This window comes from Suillus paluster, assembly GCF_016628075.1.
Source record: "Suillus paluster strain FC165 chromosome Unknown EDB91scaffold_86, whole genome shotgun sequence".
Taxonomy (NCBI): Eukaryota; Fungi; Basidiomycota; class Agaricomycetes; order Boletales; family Suillaceae; genus Suillus; species Suillus paluster.
Window position 1 is genome coordinate 80,066 of NW_024537646.1, and position 15,571 is coordinate 95,636.

Consider the following 15,571-nt stretch of genomic DNA (forward strand, 5'->3'; position numbering starts at 1 on the left):
ATCCAGAGCAGACCGTTCCCACGCTGTTTACATACTATTTTTCTTCCTTGACCTCCTTGAGTTCATGCGCCAGTTTGACGACATCATTCTAAAACCAGTTGTTTATGAAGTCAGGCAAGAAATGACAGCAAACCTACTCCTTCACGAGTAATCTTCACAGCAGGGTCTCCCGTTCTCGCAATGCGAGTTACTGTATTGCCCTATGACATAGCCGCATATGAGCCGAGCGATAAGGAAACAGAAACGAAAGAAGACTTTGCGCCTTACCTTATTGCTCGTTACTTTAGCTTTACCCTCCTCGACGATCTCATCCACCTTTCCGGATGCATTCCCGCCTCCCCACCTCCACCTGTACAAACGGAGGGGTTTCGATGTCAGTTCACAACCGCCTGTATCAGTATCTGACGTACGAAACTTCTTGGCCTTCTTCAATTCTGTTTTCCATGTCTGTTTCTAGTAGCGGGAGGATGAGATGATGTTGGCGTTTCAACAGATTCGCACCCCCCTGAGAGCTCCGATCATGCATTCGGGCTGCAGCCACTACGTCATTTCTATCTAAACCACGTGTTTTTGCACATCTGAACTGAAACACGAACCCCTTGGCAGCCTGTAGGCGGTTGTGGGATGCGTATCGCCAGTACCCCGTTCCTACGTTTAGCTCACGACCATGCCTGACTGCTATTGATGTATTCCACGCCATTCTCTTGTGGACCGGCTGAACAAGCAATCACCACAATATTTGAGTAGATATATATCATTGCAGGCGTAGGTTTAGTAATCTACGGACGAGATCAGAAGAGCGCGGGAGCGTAGACGATGGTACAGGACAATGCAACGACAACAGTAACTTGCAGAAATACGTGACAACTAAACAGTAAGACGGCAACAAGGGAATAAAAGCATCGAGGGGTACAGAAAATGCAACAATAACATGGTCGATCGAATCTCTTACTAGATACCTATGTGAACAAACACGATCTGCTGTTCTAGCGGAATCTTCTTGCGCAACGACTTCACACCCTTGTGCAACGCTACCGCAGCTCGTGTGCAGTCCGATCTCCCCGAACCATCGACCAGGTTGTCGTAAAATGCAGACACGATCTGCCCTGCGATCCTGTCGTCGACAGACCACATAGAACCTATCACGCTGCGAAATCTGGATAATTGCATAGCCGCAGTGAGAGCCGTGACGAAGGCTGCATGAAAAAGCATTTATGGAAAGACAACAAGTGGCTACCCTGACGACATGGAGGTGGCGCGAAGAAGATGAAAAAAGAGCAACATGCTGATCTAGGAATTTTAATGCGGTCTGATAGGTGATCACTATAGAACCATGGTTCGTCTCCTCAGCAGAGGTGACCCACGATCTGGCAGCATAAAGATCGTAACGAGAGACTGTAGGAGATGCTTTGGACAGTTGTGAATAAAGATTAAAGGCCTCGTTCAAGTTTAATGATAGACCCTGCCGCTTGAATCTATGGTAAATGGTGCTCGCAAGGCTCAGGAGAGAACCAGATCGATCATAATGACCGGAGGGACGGAGCACCAGTGCAGCTGGATAGAGCTCGATGGCCTCATCAAGGTCAGACATGACACCCCGTTGCTCGAACCTGGCTTCAAGGCTGGAGGCAAGGCTGGTGAGAGATCCAGGTCGATCAGAATGGCCGGAGGGAAGAAGCGCCAGTGCAGCCTGATGGAGCTTAATGGCCTCATCAAGGTCAAACAGGATGCCCTGCAGCTCGAATATGACTAGAAGGCCGTTGGCGAGATTGTTGCGAGAAGCAGATTGATAAGAAGAACCGGGGGAACGGAGTGCCAGTGCGGCCCGATGGCGCTCAATGGCCTCATCAAGGACAGATAGGACGCTCCCCTGTGTGAATATGTGCTGGAGATAAGCGCCAAGGTGGTTGAGGGACACGTTGAGAGGCTCGGATTTATCAGGATCGCCAGGAGGAAAGAGCAGCAGGGCATTTCGATGCGAGGGCAAGTCCGTCTAGAACCCTGGGTCGATCAGGATGACTGGGAGGATAAAGTACCAGTGCAGCTCGACCACGCTCAATAGCCTCATTATTGCCAGATAGGTCGCCCTCCTGGAATCTGTCGTGACACCTTTCGGTAAAGTCGCTGTAACAGGTGCAATGTGAATGGCTAGGGGGACATGATTGCAAGGCCGGTAAAAACCGCTCCATGCCGCTTGCTATGTTATTGTACCGAAAAATAACAAGTTGAACAATGGACTAGGGGTTCCAAGGGCAAGGGCCACGCACCTCGACCATTTCCGTAGCTTAGTCAGCACATGGGTCACATGTTCGCAGTGTAGCATCACACAATCTCAGTCGATCTGCATGTCATCTAGGTCTCAAGCATTCGACACTGCTCCAACGAGAACGCAAACTGTCAAGAATGCGAGTAGCAGAACGGGGCGAAGACAATGATATCGATATTGCAGCTGTTACTGCTATGCGTCTTAGCAAGGTAGATAAAGGGGAATATGGATACGCACGGAACGAGTAGAAATTCGAGCACGAGAACAGCGGAAACCTGTGAGGGCGGTGGGTTTTTCAAGCTGGGCGCGCCAGTGCTTAGTATACGTTATGAGTAGTCGCACAATAACCGCTAAGATCACATGTAAGCTGTGTGTGAGAGACTATGCGACAAGGAACCCGCCGGAATGGTTGTCAACAGCAAGAATACGATACTTACGGATCAAAATTAAGTCTGTAAGGTACTGACACCTCCTTATACTGCATTACACTCTGACAGATTAATGGCGGTCATTTTACACACAGCAGTATGGAAACAGCAGGACCTTGGGCCTTGGCATGAGAAAACCCAGCGACGTGTCGATATTGAAATTCTGCAAATTAGGAAGGTATACTGAAAAAACATTGGAAAAACATGAGAGATTTCACAAGGATTGCAAGCAACAGGATTCATCATGTGACGCAGGGTACTGGACGCGAGGAAGGTGAGGGGCATAACAAACCGAGGACTATTCGCATCCAACAAGGCTCATCCATGTTCTACATTGCTCCAAATCGTCCTGCAGAAAATTTATGGGCTGATCATTACAAAAAATATCATGAATGGCGCTCACGTCGCGTATTTGAAGCACATCCAGAACATCCAGAACGACATGCTGCACAGTACTCATCGCCTCGCATACATACGCCTCCCAGGGAACTGCCTTGGTTGCGTTATCTGGTGTGCAAAATGACGGGGCCGGGCAACGACAGTACGAGTTCCGTTGGAAACGCCATGCATCCAGATCTGCTTCAGCTTTGTAATGGCGAGCGATGGCGATGATGAGACCGTCGAGCAGGGCAGAGGCCGTCAGCAGCGATACAGGAAACTGTAGAAAGTCAGGTTCTGAGGGGGTCAGACGATGCTAATGCTGATGGTGTTCGACTAAGAAAGACTACCTATCAAGGTATCAAACAGCCTATCCCATGTTTCAACTTGTACCGACTCCCAGCCATTCTTCAGAAGTGCTGTAACCTTCCGTAGCGTAGGTAAAGCTAACCAGAGTTCATCCATGTAACCTTGTGGTGTGATGCTGCCGAGACTGAAACCGCAAGCAGAAAGTATATCCCGTTGTGACACCTAATGAGTAACCACGGTATTAGAAAAACGAGACTGCAATTGGCCCAAGATGTGTCGATTCAATTATACCTCAAGGTCCTCGTATGATACGGAATGCTGTGCGAGGTTCAAGAATTCGTCCGCGCATACGGGACTGAGTGGGGCCAGAAAGTCACGGTGGAACTACCAAATGCAAATGAGGGTCTATCAATGTTGATCTGCAAAGAATCCTACCTTGACACAGAGCGCTAAAGATCCAAGAGCGATATCCCAGGTGACCGCCTCCTGACCGTCCTGCCAATCATCCGACTCGGACTCATATCCGTTTACCTGTTCTCCTTTCACCACGACGGTGTCATCAGATCCAGGATCCTCTTCATCATCTAACTCTTCACCAGTGAATTCGTCATCGCTATCTCCAGAACTCGAGGAGTCGCTCCCTCTTGAAGATTGGACGGGCGACTCGATTTTTGACAGGTTGATACTTAATTTCTTCTCTGTAACACGGAAGAAGTATCTGTGGAAGAGATGAACCGCGTGAAACCTTGTGTTTCGACAGGTGTCTAATTGGTCAAAAAGGTCATTGATTTCCGTATTGCCTTTCTGAGGGATGTTCGGGAGGACCTGTGTTTCTGTCAGCAAGGCCTTTCACAAAAAGCAAATAGACTCTTGCATCCAACATCCAACCAACTATTTCTTTGCGGAAGCCATCATCGATTCCGAGCGCCCTTGTCCATCGTTCACGACGCCGAGACTTCTCTGTGCCCAAAGATGGATCCAAGTTTTGACTCGCAACGGATTCGGATTCGGAGGTGGAAATCGAGCTTTCGTCTGTCCAGTATTCGTCGCCGGATACGGAGCTCTCACTCTCGCTTCGGTTGGAGCAATCATCGGGAATTTGAGGAAGGTCCAGGCCATCGCTTTCACGCTCTTCTCTTTCTTTCGTGAGAAGGATCTTGATCCGGTCTTCCGCCAAGTCTTCTTCGCACTTGATAACAAGAGGGCTAGGACGCATGGGAGGCGCGATGATGGGGACGCGTGGTATCTTCGGCAATTTTTTGGAGGACGCACGGACGGCTGGGGTACGTGAAAGGGGGTTTCTCTTTGCACGAAGATAGCCAGCTGTGTCAGGAAGAGGCGTAGTTGGCACAGTAGGGGGGTATATAGGCGAATCGAGCCGGGATGTTCGGTGCACGGCGTTTGAAAGAACTGAGTCCGGGTCGTCCAAAAGCTGTTCAATGCACGTCGTCAACTTGCATCCGACGGGAAATCCACGGGCATTTTGACAAGAAATCGTTTCAACGAACCTTGACTACGTCCTCATCGTCCCTTTCAGTGGAAGTTTGGGAAATGAGAGACTGGGCTCTGCGTAGACTGGCTGGTTCCTTCGAAAAAGCAGTCCGTATCTTGGGTAGATCAGTGCGATGACTGGCTAGACGGCCGATCCTGGCTTTCTTTGGCGGAGGTTCCTGCTCCGCAGATTCTCCTAGGTGTTCGAGTAGGAGAGTTCCGCGCTTGTGAAGACATCCTTTGCTCGGGCCACCAACGGTCGAGTGGGGTCTTGATAACGACTTTGCCGTTCTCAAGGTCTTGCTGGTCCTTGAACGACTCGATGGATGGGCCTTGATATGATAAGAACTCGAACACCGCTCAGAGGACGCGACTATAGACTTCTTCTCCAACTGGAGTCTAGTGGAAGGTGGTGGATCCCCTTGATAACTGAATTGGACAAACGGAGTGTTCGCTTGAGCGTCACTAAGAAGTCGACGTTTCGTGCTCAGGCGGTCCGAGATATCAGACTCTGCTTCAGCATGAGCAGTGGGATCCAGGAGGTATCTGCAAGAGCCAGAAGAGGAATGAGAGATCGTCTCCTCGTATTCATCCCCACGAGGGGATGAATCTTGATATGCAATCGGGGAGGAAGAAGGTGGGGGAGGGCTTCCAGATATGTCGTCTAATCCGTACTCGTCGTCAGGAGTGACTGGAGACACTGGATTATCTGGAAAATCAAAAAACGGGTATCCAGGATGGATATATGCGCGTCGATTGGAGCTCATGGTGCGTTCAGTGGGGCTTCCTTGGTCAACCGACGGGATTCCGATACGTGGTAGCTGCGATATATCGTGGTGTCCTCCGGTACCAGCTGACGGAGAGCTGGCTGGTGTGATGGTGTTGCTTGAGTAGCTGGAAGACCTGGATATCGAGCTACAAATTTTTGACTCCTCCATATTACTTGACCGCCTGAGTAGCTGTTTAAAAGTCGAAAAGTTAATACCAGCTCTTCAAGTCGTCAGGAGAAAGACTCGGATACGGGAAGTGGCTAAGTATGAATTATTTCAAGTCTTACGTATGCATACTCCCCCAAGAATGGTAATAAAAATAAGTCTACTACGTAGTACAAACATAGTACTAGCATGCAACTTTTGATGGGCAAACGAGTGTGTATCAAAAAAGAGCGTGTAACACGCGGTATGGTGTTAGATAGATAGGCTCCAGGCCATCTCACTAGTAATCGTATCCAGTGATGACACTATCACAGTTGACGAAAGATCCAACTTTTCCACCGCTTGTCTGCAATTGAGACCAATCCCAGATGCCTATCATAAATTGTCTGTCAGAAAAGAACTGTGGGAGGCTGAAACTCGTGTACCTGTGCACGATCCACTGCCACAGTTCACTGCGGCCATGTAAGCATCGTTCTGGGCCAGCAATGCGGTGGTGCCGGGGTTAAAGTTGATATTCTATGAGACAATTCTGTGAGATCTTCGTCAACGTAAAACTGAAGGTAACATACGGAGATAGTGACCCCGTTACCTGGAGTGCCGAAGTTGGAGGGATAACTCTATAGATGTGTTATATGATTGACCGATGGACAAACATGAGGAAGACAGTACCTGGGTAATCAGAACGCCATAGTCGGTACAGTTGCTTGCAGTATTGGCCTACCAGAAATTTAATCCACAATCACCATCATCAAAAACCACTCACTGTATACGTAACATTGCTGACAGAACTTTTTTTCGCAGATTTATCAGTTTTGATACGGAACGCGAATAAGCTGCTTATATCAGTACAACTCTAATTCACCCTTTTTCTATAGTCACCTGTCAACGACATTATTTCCAGAGATCGTGATATCGGAGACAACGACATTTGACGAGATGGAGCCCTAGATAATAAATATTCGAATAATTTAGTTGAAAAAATGTGAAGCAGCTCACGATGGAGATACCGTGACCACCACTACAGTAGTTGCCAGTAACGGTAATGTTTGTTCCCTTGCCGATAGCCACACAATCGTCCTGCAAAAAGAAATACCTTGTAGGCAAAGGGAAGTGCCAGGCTCGATCGTCAAACGAACCTGATTGAATACTTTGCTGGATGCCCGAGGATGTTCGTAAGTCAACAAAACACGACAACGTAACTCCAGCATAGACAAACCTGTTTTGAATGATCACATTACTACCGCCAACGTCAAAGCCGTCGGTGTTGTGTCCTATTCGGGTGGTAAGTTCAGAAACCGCTGGGTGAATGGTTGTGCCCACTCACCAGCTGGGAGACCGCCACTGTTCGAGTTAGCATAGTTACCCTGCGCTGTTCTTGACATCAAAATAAACGCCCCGCTACAAATATGTAACTACGCACAATCATCGACTGTGACGCCAGAGATTGTGATAGGTCCTGAATTTCCAATTGAGAAAGATTGGGCGGGAGAATTCACGACATGAACATCCTGAATAGAAAGATTAGCCATCTGTCTGGGGCGGCTGGGGCGACTCGAGCGCACGTTTAAGGTACCCGAGATCAATATGCTGGTAAAAGAAACTTAAAAAGAGAAGTATAACAGTATCTGATGAACTTACTGCATCATTGGGCGTGGCTTTGTCACGCCCCCACCCGAGCCCTGACCATCCTGCAACAGTGTAAGATTAGGAGATAATACTCGCACGTGAAACAGCGTATTCACCCAATAGAATGGTCCTCCACCATCCCATTTCTGGTTATTTCCATTGACTGAGAACCTTAGGAATCGCCACAACATGTGCACAAATCACGTACAAGTGATGTCGTTGCCTCTGTTGAAGACGATGGCCTGGGTCAGGTTCTCTGAGGCGCTTCAAGTGGTGCCTACACTCACTTGACCTGGAATAGGGGACCCGCCCAACTCACGTTTCCGAACTGAATCTCACCCACTAAACGGAGTCAGGCATCGAAAACGCAAAGGAACTCATCATGCTCACAAACATTGACAGTGGTACCGTCCAGCAAATTCAGCTCGAATGTTTGGCCAGCAGGAACTGTGAATGCGTTGATATTCACTGTCGTACATTCGACGGCACTGCTAACGTCGTTCAAGGACGAGATTGTACCGACGCAGCTACTCTTGCTGGCTGCGGTGGCTGCAGCTATCCCAGCCGCGAGAAAAAAGAAAGAGGGAAGCATGGTAATTAGTATCATGAACAACTTGGAGCCGTATATTTAATCTGCCAGAGAAATACGGGAGACACGATACGTCAGGATTCCTCCCTATACTTTGCAGATGCGATCATCGGACTTTTGGTTGCGGCGGAGTGGGAGGTAGAACTAGGTAGAGCCGTCATAACGCCTAATGCCAACGTTGCACTGCAACAAGAAGTTAGTCTTCAGTAGCCATGCAACTGCAACTGCAGAACACCCGAACGAAATGCCGCGAAATAGGGTCATTATTTCGCGGCATTTCGTTCGGGTGTTCTGCAGTTGCATGGCTACTGGAGACTAACCGCGAACAGCTACTCACGCGAAAGGTCCATTGGCACCCGTTCTTATCCGCTCTCAATATTTTCATGAAACATCGTGATTCGTTGGGCGGCACCGTTGTCGTGGTAACCATATCGACCGTCATATATGTGCATTAGGTCAGCCACTGCTAGGGGTCTACTTACATACCTCCAAATACTTTCTCTAGTAAGTAGTACCAGCTGGTCAAGGAGATCATATGGTGAAGAAGCAGGCAGGGGTAAGACTGGGTGAGAACACAATGATAAGGCTGCTGCAAAACAGTTGATGAAGGCCCGACGGCCGGCCCGCAGTTGAACTCGTCTGAAGTGTCGCCGCAGACCTGGGACAACGCAGTCCAACCGTCTAAGCAATTCGGCCACAATGATTGCTCAGGATTGCCCCCGCAATATATCTTTCCGGGTAATGATTCATGATTCATGTTACCCAAAGACCCGAATGGAGGTGTGATGCCAGTGATGAGGCGTGAACGGACGAGCGCAGTTCACATTTTTAAGCGTGGTGCCATGATGACTCGGCCAGATGAGTCGGACGTGGTACTACATCTAAAGCCTACATTCTCTCTCCGCGAATGTAGCACCTACTTAAGTGCATTGTCAATTATTCCCCACTCAATGAGTTATTTCAAGTAAGAATGGATTGGGGTAAAGGAGCATATAACACGTACAGTTTTTCTGATGGTATCCAGTGATGAGATCGTAGTTAGGCATCCGTCCCACCCTGACTGAGGGTGGCTATATAGGTGTGTGTAACTTGTATACCTGTGCATGATCCCTTGCCATAGTTCACTGCAACCATGTAAGGATCGTTTGGGACCGCCGCGGAGGTACTAGGATTGAAGTCGATATTCTATGAGACGGTGCCGTGAGATCTCCGTCGCCGTAAAACGAGGGTGACACTTACGGAGATAACAACACCGTTTCCTGCCTGAAACCTGGGGTATCCGAGGTGTCAGGATAGTTCCTGACGGGCAAGCATGAGTAGGTAAAATACGCCATTTAAGCACCTACGATCATGCCAGAGAATGAGGCTTGTTTATGAAAGGAAATATAAGCTATGTGTCTAGCGCGACTCGAGCGCGTACATCCAATATGCCCAAGAGTTCGATTCTGGTGAAAGTAAACTTAGATTGAAGTATAACGGTATGTAGTTGGTAAACCTACTTCCGCCATTTGCACCCTTATCATCCTGCAACAGTGTGAGACGATGAGATAATGCTCGCAAGCCAATCAGCGTAATTACCCCAATAGATCATCCACCATCCCACATGTGCTTGTTTCCAAGTGATATCGTTACATCTGTTGGAGATTATTGCCTTTCGCAGGTTCTGCTGCCGCCCCAAGTAGTACCTACACCCACTTGACCTCGAAGGGGAGACCTACCCGGCTCATGTTTCGGAACCGAATTTGATGCCGACCCACTAGTATGACAGCAGCGAGTGAGTTGCTCTCCCAGAGAGACTCGGAGGGCGAGTCGCTCACTGTTGTCATACAATATAAATAGTCGGGTATTTTAAGGATCCAATTACGCTCACAAACGTTGACAGTAGTGCTATCCAACGGCTTCAACGTCAACCTGTTGCCAGCAGGGGTAGTGAAGGCATTGGTGTGGTGCACTGGAGAACATTACAGACGTCGGCCAAGGACGAGATTCTGCCGACACAGCTACAGCTGTTAGGTGCGGGCGCGGCAATAACGGGCACGAGAGAAACTAGAGCGAACAAAGGAAACGCGGGGATGTGTGAGCGAATCGGGTCTGAAATTTGTGGAGGAACACGGTAGAAGGTGTCATCCTCTTTGCGTATACTTGACATCGCGGCGGTCATACTAAGCAAAACATGAGAGGTAGAATTACAAGGGACGAGCGCTGCAAAAAAAGAGGTAAGTTACACCTGGCAACTTTCAAGTGGTACACGAAATGAATACTTTACCAAAATGCCAATCAGCAGGCTCCAGTATAGGGTGAAGCACACAACGGAACCACCAGAAAGAACGACCAATATACAACAGGCGACTATTGGACAACAATAACGTGGATGCGGGTTTGAGACATTTTGAATCCTGGAACGCGCCAGTCCACAGGGAATCTAAGTGACCTGACCGGTCCCCAGAGCACTCTATAGAGCGTAGCATTACATTCCCGTTAATGCACTTGCAAAGGCTGCAAAACGTTGGCCTCCCCGGTGTAGAAAACTAGGAGGTGCAGTGGAAGTGGAAGAAAGGCACTTCTGCGTGTGGCTGTGCCAGTAGGTTGTCACCTCAGCGCTTCGGTTCTTGAGCTCACCTCCATATCCTCGTTTCCATGTCATACTTCCTTCCCCACCTGCCCAGCGGCTGGCACGTTGATGAAGCCATCAAATCCGAAGAGGACCGTGTCGTTGTGATCCGCTTTGGTCACGATTGGGACCACCAATGCATGACGATGGACGAGACCCTCTACGCAGTCGCAGAGAAAGTGCAGAACTTTGCAGTCATCTACCTCGTAGATATCACTGAAGTCCCGGACTTCAACAAGGTGTGCATGTTCCAGGTTTTATTGTGATTGCGCTAATCGTTGCTTGTGGCGTAATGGTACAGATGTACGAGTTGTATGATCCGTGCACCGTCATGTTCTTCTATCGGTACGATCTTTATACTCGGTTGCTTCATCATACGTGCAGCTGAAATATTGCGCGTCAGTAACAAACATATCATGATTGATCTTGGAACTGGTAACAACAACAAGATGTACGTGGCCCATCCACCTTGCACATTGACCTATCTCAAACATTGCATCACCTGCTGTTGTAGAAACTGGGCAATGAATCAAAAACAGGAGGCACGTTATGATTGGTCTTTGTGGGCACACTTTATTGATGTATCTAATCACAGCTGATTGACATCATCGAAACTGTTTATCGTGGAGCCTCCAAGGGCCGTGGTCTTGTCGTATCCCCCAAAGGTTTGACTTTGATCATCGTCAGAATTACACCAGGGCTCATCATCACTTTCTCAGATTACTCCACACGTTACAGGTATTAGATTGATGTCCGCGCCTGTCGCGTTTCTGCCAAATTATGTAGAGCAGCAAATGTGGTGTATACACGTGTGTTTCCCCCTTTTACTGCCTTCGAATGTTCAAGAATAGATATGCTCCATTGAACAATCATTGGAGCCAAGGTTCGACCTGAAAGGCTGTTCTCCTCCCTCGGCTATCGCTCCCAGAGAATTGTGGCATAGCATCCCATAACGCCACAGGTAATGCACGTATTCAGGGTACTGCAGCACGCTGCACGAGTGCCAGGAGAGCTACTTCCTCCAAATGCAGCAAGTTTACTATTTATTCTCAAGGACACATGGACGCTCCGATTCGGAACATAACTATTCCAGGAAAAGACAAGGACATATACGTTGTAGACATCCCATTGTGCAACTTGAAATATCGCGCCAAGCTTTTCGCATGCATTGCCTGAGAGCACCCTGATACCACGAGTCCGATCACGTAGAACCATTCGACAAACAGCGATTGGAAAGTCAAACTCCAAAAACATGCAAACCCACTTGGTGCGCGGCCTCTATGTTTTGAACACCCACTTACACGTGTCTGTCCCATGTGCGACATGTCAAATGCTTGATCAGGGGTTGATAACAACGTTCAAATGCAAACGCCAGCCAAGCTCTCCAGTACGCCGCATCTAATTGTCAACGCCACTCACGCGCTATGGCTGTTTATTCGCTCGCAATGCGTGCCAATTATTCACCTGAAAGTCCATGATCTATCAGTTACAACACGAGTGGCGTACTCGATCAAGCTACCACCGCCAGCGATGGCGGTACCATCGATGGTGGCTGGCCGATCTGCGAGATCAACCTTTGCTGATGTTTGTTGAGGGACGATAGCAATAACGGCACGAGTGGTTCGTCATTCAAGCCACGACGATGGAGTTTGGGACGTGTCAAGGGAGCACTCATTTAGGGTCTTTGAATTCTTCTGATAGCCTTCAAAGGACTGCGCCGCTTTCTAACAAGTGTGCCTTTTCCAGTACAAATAGTATACATAGTATCAACTGAGTAGTAAGACGATGGATGATTACTGAGGATGGACAAGATCTATAGGAGAATGCATATAAAGTTGGAACGTAAAACGACAGAGATGCTGCTCTAAGGTAATACCACTGGACTACTACATCAACTTACGAGACATCAGGGAATGCATATGACGTTTTGGTCGATCGACCGACCCCCGTCAAAGCACTGGGTGTCAATTTCCAGTACCCCGTCTCCGTACGAAACAGCGGGTCTTGCGTACTGGCAGGCCGGCTTTTCCTGAGTATGCCTTCGGAAGGCGTCCTCTCGCGAAAAGAGTTCGCTGCACGTCAAACAAATCCATCGTTCTTCAAGGTGTGTTGAAAGTACATGGCGCGGCAGATTGCCTGGTTTCATCTGGAAATCGAAACAATCCACCCAAAGACAGGGTATTCTGTGTGTTTCCTCGTTTGTAGCGCTGATGTTGACACCATGGCGTTGCTGTAGGTGTTTGGCAACGTGCCTGTGCTCTACACCAACGTGCATCGTGCAATTGTCCCACTTACATGGGTGCACTTTGACTTTGGCGCCATTCTCGTGCAGGAGATCCTAGTCAATCAGGATGGGATTTACCCCGGTATGCTCCTGGGGCATCGCATGGGCTGAAACAAAGGACAGTCAGCCGCCAAGAAATGATAGAGAATGTACTTACTCATGGAGTAGTTGCGAGCCGGATGAAGGAGCGAATGTCTGCATTCGTCTAAGGTCTGCCTATGGGAGATTGATGAGGCTCTGCGCAACTAGTTGACTAAGCTCAAACTCGGTCGCTGAGCAAGAGGAAATTGACAGTCCTTACGAATTGAGTTCATTGCTTATAGATCGATTAGTAGAGATTTAGTTGATTTGTACTTTATCGATTATCGATTAATGTATGTGTTTGGATTGTTACAAGTCTAACGTCGGGCCCTCAATCCGATCGGCGATACTCGGATCCCACGGTCCTTGGACTCTTTAGTTATCTGATAACTTTTTCGAACTTCATCAATAAGCACAGTCGTGAACTGCTTCTCTTCCAAGTCCCGTAACGTGTCCATTTGCGCAAAGGCGCTCCATTTGCCTTCGATGTCCATGCACACAAAGTCCCACACGAAGACGGTCGTCGTCCTGGGCGGTTCCTATGGAGGTGTGTCATTCAGCATACGTCAAAACTGTCAATTTGGCTGACCCTGCATCCTCCTGCCATCCTCCTCTAGGCTCCAGAGCCGCCCAAATTCTTGCAGAGGGTCTGCCGCAGGGTTGGAGAGTTGTTTTAGTTGATAGAAATTCGTGCGTTGTTATGCCTTCCGATTAAGTGGTCGTGTTCCGTTAACCTCCGTTATTCCTCAGACATTTGAATCGTGAGCTTTTCTGCTTTCGAGCTAGAAGGAGAATTCATTTATGCGGTTTTAGATGTTTATAACTTTTCTAGATACGCTGTTCTCGCCGGCCACGAGCATAAAGCATGTGCGTACCCTAACACCGCTTCCACCGCCCTGGACGGACTTAACCCTCTCTGTTAGTTATTCCATACAATAATCTTCCCTCTAGTTCTCTTCCAGACATTCCTTCATCTTCGTCTCATGTTCGCGTGCAAGCAACCATCACCTCCATAGACAAGCATTGCATCACCCTCTCTCCGAATCTACCAGATCACGAACAACAACAATCATCCCTAGACTTCAACTATGCTATTTATGCTCTCGGTTCCCACTTGCCTTCGCCAATAGACCTCTGGAGTCACAAAAGAGAATGCGGAGTGAAACCGAGTTTGGAACCACCAGGACTCGGAATATCAACATATGGAGGAACGAAGTCGGAGGGTATCTCATCCCTCCGAGAACGCCAGAAACGCGTCGAGGCTGCCACATCTGTGCTGGTCGTAGGTGGCGGCGCGCTTGGTATCCGTAAGTCGCGTCTTCATACGTACCACAGCAGGACGCGTTTAACTATATTTAGAGTTTGCATCCGACATCGCTGCCGTGTACCCGCAAAAGCGAGTCACACTTCTGCATTCCCGACATCGTTTGTTGCCAAAGTTCGATGACACAATGCATGAAGAAGGTGAATTCCGTGTTTTAGCTATTGAAAGATTTTAACTAAGCGATGCATATGACACAGCCCTTCAGGGTCTGCAGGAGTTGAATGTTCGGGTCGTTCTCGGAGAGCGACTCGATTTTGAGTCTCTCCGACATATATCCGCTACGAAAGGGTCTTCAGAGCCACGCATAGTGCGGACTCTATCAGGGCAGGAAATATCTGCCGACCTACTGGTAAGCTTTTGAATTTCACGAGCGTCAAAATGACCTAAATGAGCCACTAGCTCCTATGTACTGGTCAAATACCGAACACGGGGCTCCTTCGGGATATGGACCCTCGTACCATAGTCCAAGAAACCGGACTGGCATCCGTTCTGCGGACTATGCAGCTTCATGTCCCACCACCTACTCCTGAGCCTCATGATTTTGAGGCAGATACCGATGATGATGTACTACATTGGTTGAAAAATATATCTCTCGGCGCAGAAGATTCAGAAGAAACGGGAGAGCCAGAATCGTACCCGCCGTCGGCATCCACCACATACGCTGACATTCCTTCGACACCATCTTCTCCACGTACCCTCTGTTCTCCGTATTCCCTGTCGCCTCTGTCATCCACGAATACCTTGGTTGAGGCCGAGCCACCCCACGAAACACTATACCCAAATATTTTCGTCGTGGGCGATGCAGCAGACGCGTTTGATGCAATCAAAGCTGGACATACAGCTTATTACCAAGCGGAGGTCGCCGCGAGGAACATCCTACGGCTCATTTATCGAGATGAGAAATTTGGGATTGCGGTCGAGAACGGCCTAGACTCAGAACTCGAGGAATACGCGCCTGGCCCACCAGCCATCAAAGTAACCCTCGGCTTGACGAAGTTGGTATATGAGGTGGACGGGGTTGTGGGCACGAAGGATGATGGTGTCGAGGATCTGAATGCTGCTGTTATGTGGGCAGCGTGTGGGATGCGGGATGTGAGTGAGGAGGATATGTTTGCGTAGTTTTAATGTTTGGGCTTGTGGGCTGGAAAGTGCTTCGCGCGTTCGGCCCGTTGGCTTGGTGTTGTTTCGATCCGACTGCAGTGTTATATTTGCGACATACGGTTACCTCCCCAACTGTTTTGCTTCCCAC

The 15,571-nt window shown here is 48.7% G+C and overlaps 10 protein-coding genes across 10 annotated transcripts; 3 read left to right on the top strand and 7 right to left on the bottom strand.

Moving 5' to 3' along the window:
* Positions 1 to 34: 34 nt before the first annotated feature.
* Positions 35 to 445, bottom strand: EDB91DRAFT_1060578 (uncharacterized protein; the record flags this gene model as incomplete). The annotated part of the gene is made up of 4 exons (XM_041314357.1): positions 35 to 88; positions 138 to 200; positions 268 to 349; positions 411 to 445. The coding sequence occupies 4 exons, from the start codon at positions 443 to 445 to the stop codon at positions 35 to 37; spliced, it is 234 nt and encodes a 77-aa protein (XP_041172177.1).
* Positions 446 to 951: 506 nt separating this feature from the next.
* EDB91DRAFT_1060622 (uncharacterized protein) lies at positions 952 to 1,212 on the bottom strand (the record flags this gene model as incomplete). Its single annotated transcript, XM_041314363.1, has 1 exon — positions 952 to 1,212. One exon carries the CDS (start codon positions 1,210 to 1,212, stop codon positions 952 to 954), a length of 261 nt encoding a protein of 86 aa, XP_041172178.1.
* Positions 1,213 to 1,432: 220 nt separating this feature from the next.
* On the bottom strand, positions 1,433 to 2,189 carry EDB91DRAFT_1060592 (uncharacterized protein; the record flags this gene model as incomplete). Its single annotated transcript, XM_041314358.1, has 2 exons — positions 1,433 to 1,927; positions 2,001 to 2,189. Coding segments are annotated over 2 exons (684 nt in total), but the record flags the coding sequence as incomplete, so codon positions are not given.
* Positions 2,190 to 2,857: 668 nt separating this feature from the next.
* On the bottom strand, positions 2,858 to 3,861 carry EDB91DRAFT_1313973 (uncharacterized protein; the record flags this gene model as incomplete). The annotated part of the gene is made up of 5 exons (XM_041325142.1): positions 2,858 to 3,043; positions 3,098 to 3,369; positions 3,423 to 3,603; positions 3,673 to 3,765; positions 3,817 to 3,861. Coding segments are annotated over 5 exons (642 nt in total), but the record flags the coding sequence as incomplete, so codon positions are not given.
* A 170-nt stretch (positions 3,862 to 4,031) lies between these two features.
* On the top strand, positions 4,032 to 4,776 carry EDB91DRAFT_859201 (uncharacterized protein). The gene has a single exon (XM_041328626.1). It carries the CDS (start codon positions 4,193 to 4,195, stop codon positions 4,670 to 4,672), a length of 480 nt encoding a protein of 159 aa, XP_041172181.1. The 5' UTR covers positions 4,032 to 4,192; the 3' UTR covers positions 4,673 to 4,776.
* EDB91DRAFT_859195 (uncharacterized protein) lies at positions 4,739 to 5,911 on the bottom strand. The gene has a single exon (XM_041328625.1). It carries the CDS (start codon positions 5,808 to 5,810, stop codon positions 4,881 to 4,883), a length of 930 nt encoding a protein of 309 aa, XP_041172182.1. The 5' UTR covers positions 5,811 to 5,911; the 3' UTR covers positions 4,739 to 4,880.
* Positions 5,872 to 8,233, bottom strand: EDB91DRAFT_1162105 (pectin lyase fold/virulence factor). The gene is made up of 17 exons (XM_041319854.1): positions 7,824 to 8,233; positions 7,721 to 7,775; positions 7,642 to 7,658; positions 7,550 to 7,596; positions 7,446 to 7,495; positions 7,370 to 7,394; positions 7,228 to 7,315; positions 7,132 to 7,176; positions 7,024 to 7,078; positions 6,944 to 6,959; positions 6,804 to 6,884; positions 6,687 to 6,751; positions 6,571 to 6,640; positions 6,477 to 6,524; positions 6,377 to 6,424; positions 6,233 to 6,323; positions 5,872 to 6,179 (listed from the first exon to the last, which is right to left on the bottom strand). Exons 1-17 carry the CDS (start codon positions 8,038 to 8,040, stop codon positions 6,088 to 6,090), a joined length of 1,110 nt encoding a protein of 369 aa, XP_041172183.1. The 5' UTR covers positions 8,041 to 8,233; the 3' UTR covers positions 5,872 to 6,087.
* Positions 8,234 to 10,598: 2,365 nt separating this feature from the next.
* EDB91DRAFT_859223 (mitosis protein DIM1-domain-containing protein) lies at positions 10,599 to 11,463 on the top strand. The gene is made up of 5 exons (XM_041328627.1): positions 10,599 to 10,872; positions 10,935 to 10,978; positions 11,037 to 11,084; positions 11,148 to 11,175; positions 11,229 to 11,463. Exons 1-5 carry the CDS (start codon positions 10,660 to 10,662, stop codon positions 11,376 to 11,378), a joined length of 483 nt encoding a protein of 160 aa, XP_041172184.1. The 5' UTR covers positions 10,599 to 10,659; the 3' UTR covers positions 11,379 to 11,463.
* Positions 11,464 to 12,333: 870 nt separating this feature from the next.
* Positions 12,334 to 13,295, bottom strand: EDB91DRAFT_1162115 (uncharacterized protein). Its single transcript, XM_041319855.1, has 2 exons — positions 12,996 to 13,295; positions 12,334 to 12,971 (listed from the first exon to the last, which is right to left on the bottom strand). The coding sequence occupies exons 1-2, from the start codon at positions 13,014 to 13,016 to the stop codon at positions 12,540 to 12,542; spliced, it is 453 nt and encodes a 150-aa protein (XP_041172185.1). The 5' UTR covers positions 13,017 to 13,295; the 3' UTR covers positions 12,334 to 12,539.
* Positions 13,296 to 13,490: 195 nt separating this feature from the next.
* On the top strand, positions 13,491 to 15,441 carry EDB91DRAFT_1060595 (uncharacterized protein; the record flags this gene model as incomplete). Its single annotated transcript, XM_041314359.1, has 9 exons — positions 13,491 to 13,545; positions 13,616 to 13,688; positions 13,749 to 13,759; positions 13,812 to 13,865; positions 13,922 to 14,305; positions 14,358 to 14,462; positions 14,520 to 14,671; positions 14,722 to 14,886; positions 15,079 to 15,441. 9 exons carry the CDS (start codon positions 13,491 to 13,493, stop codon positions 15,439 to 15,441), a joined length of 1,362 nt encoding a protein of 453 aa, XP_041172186.1.
* Between the last annotated feature and the right edge of the window lie 130 nt (positions 15,442 to 15,571).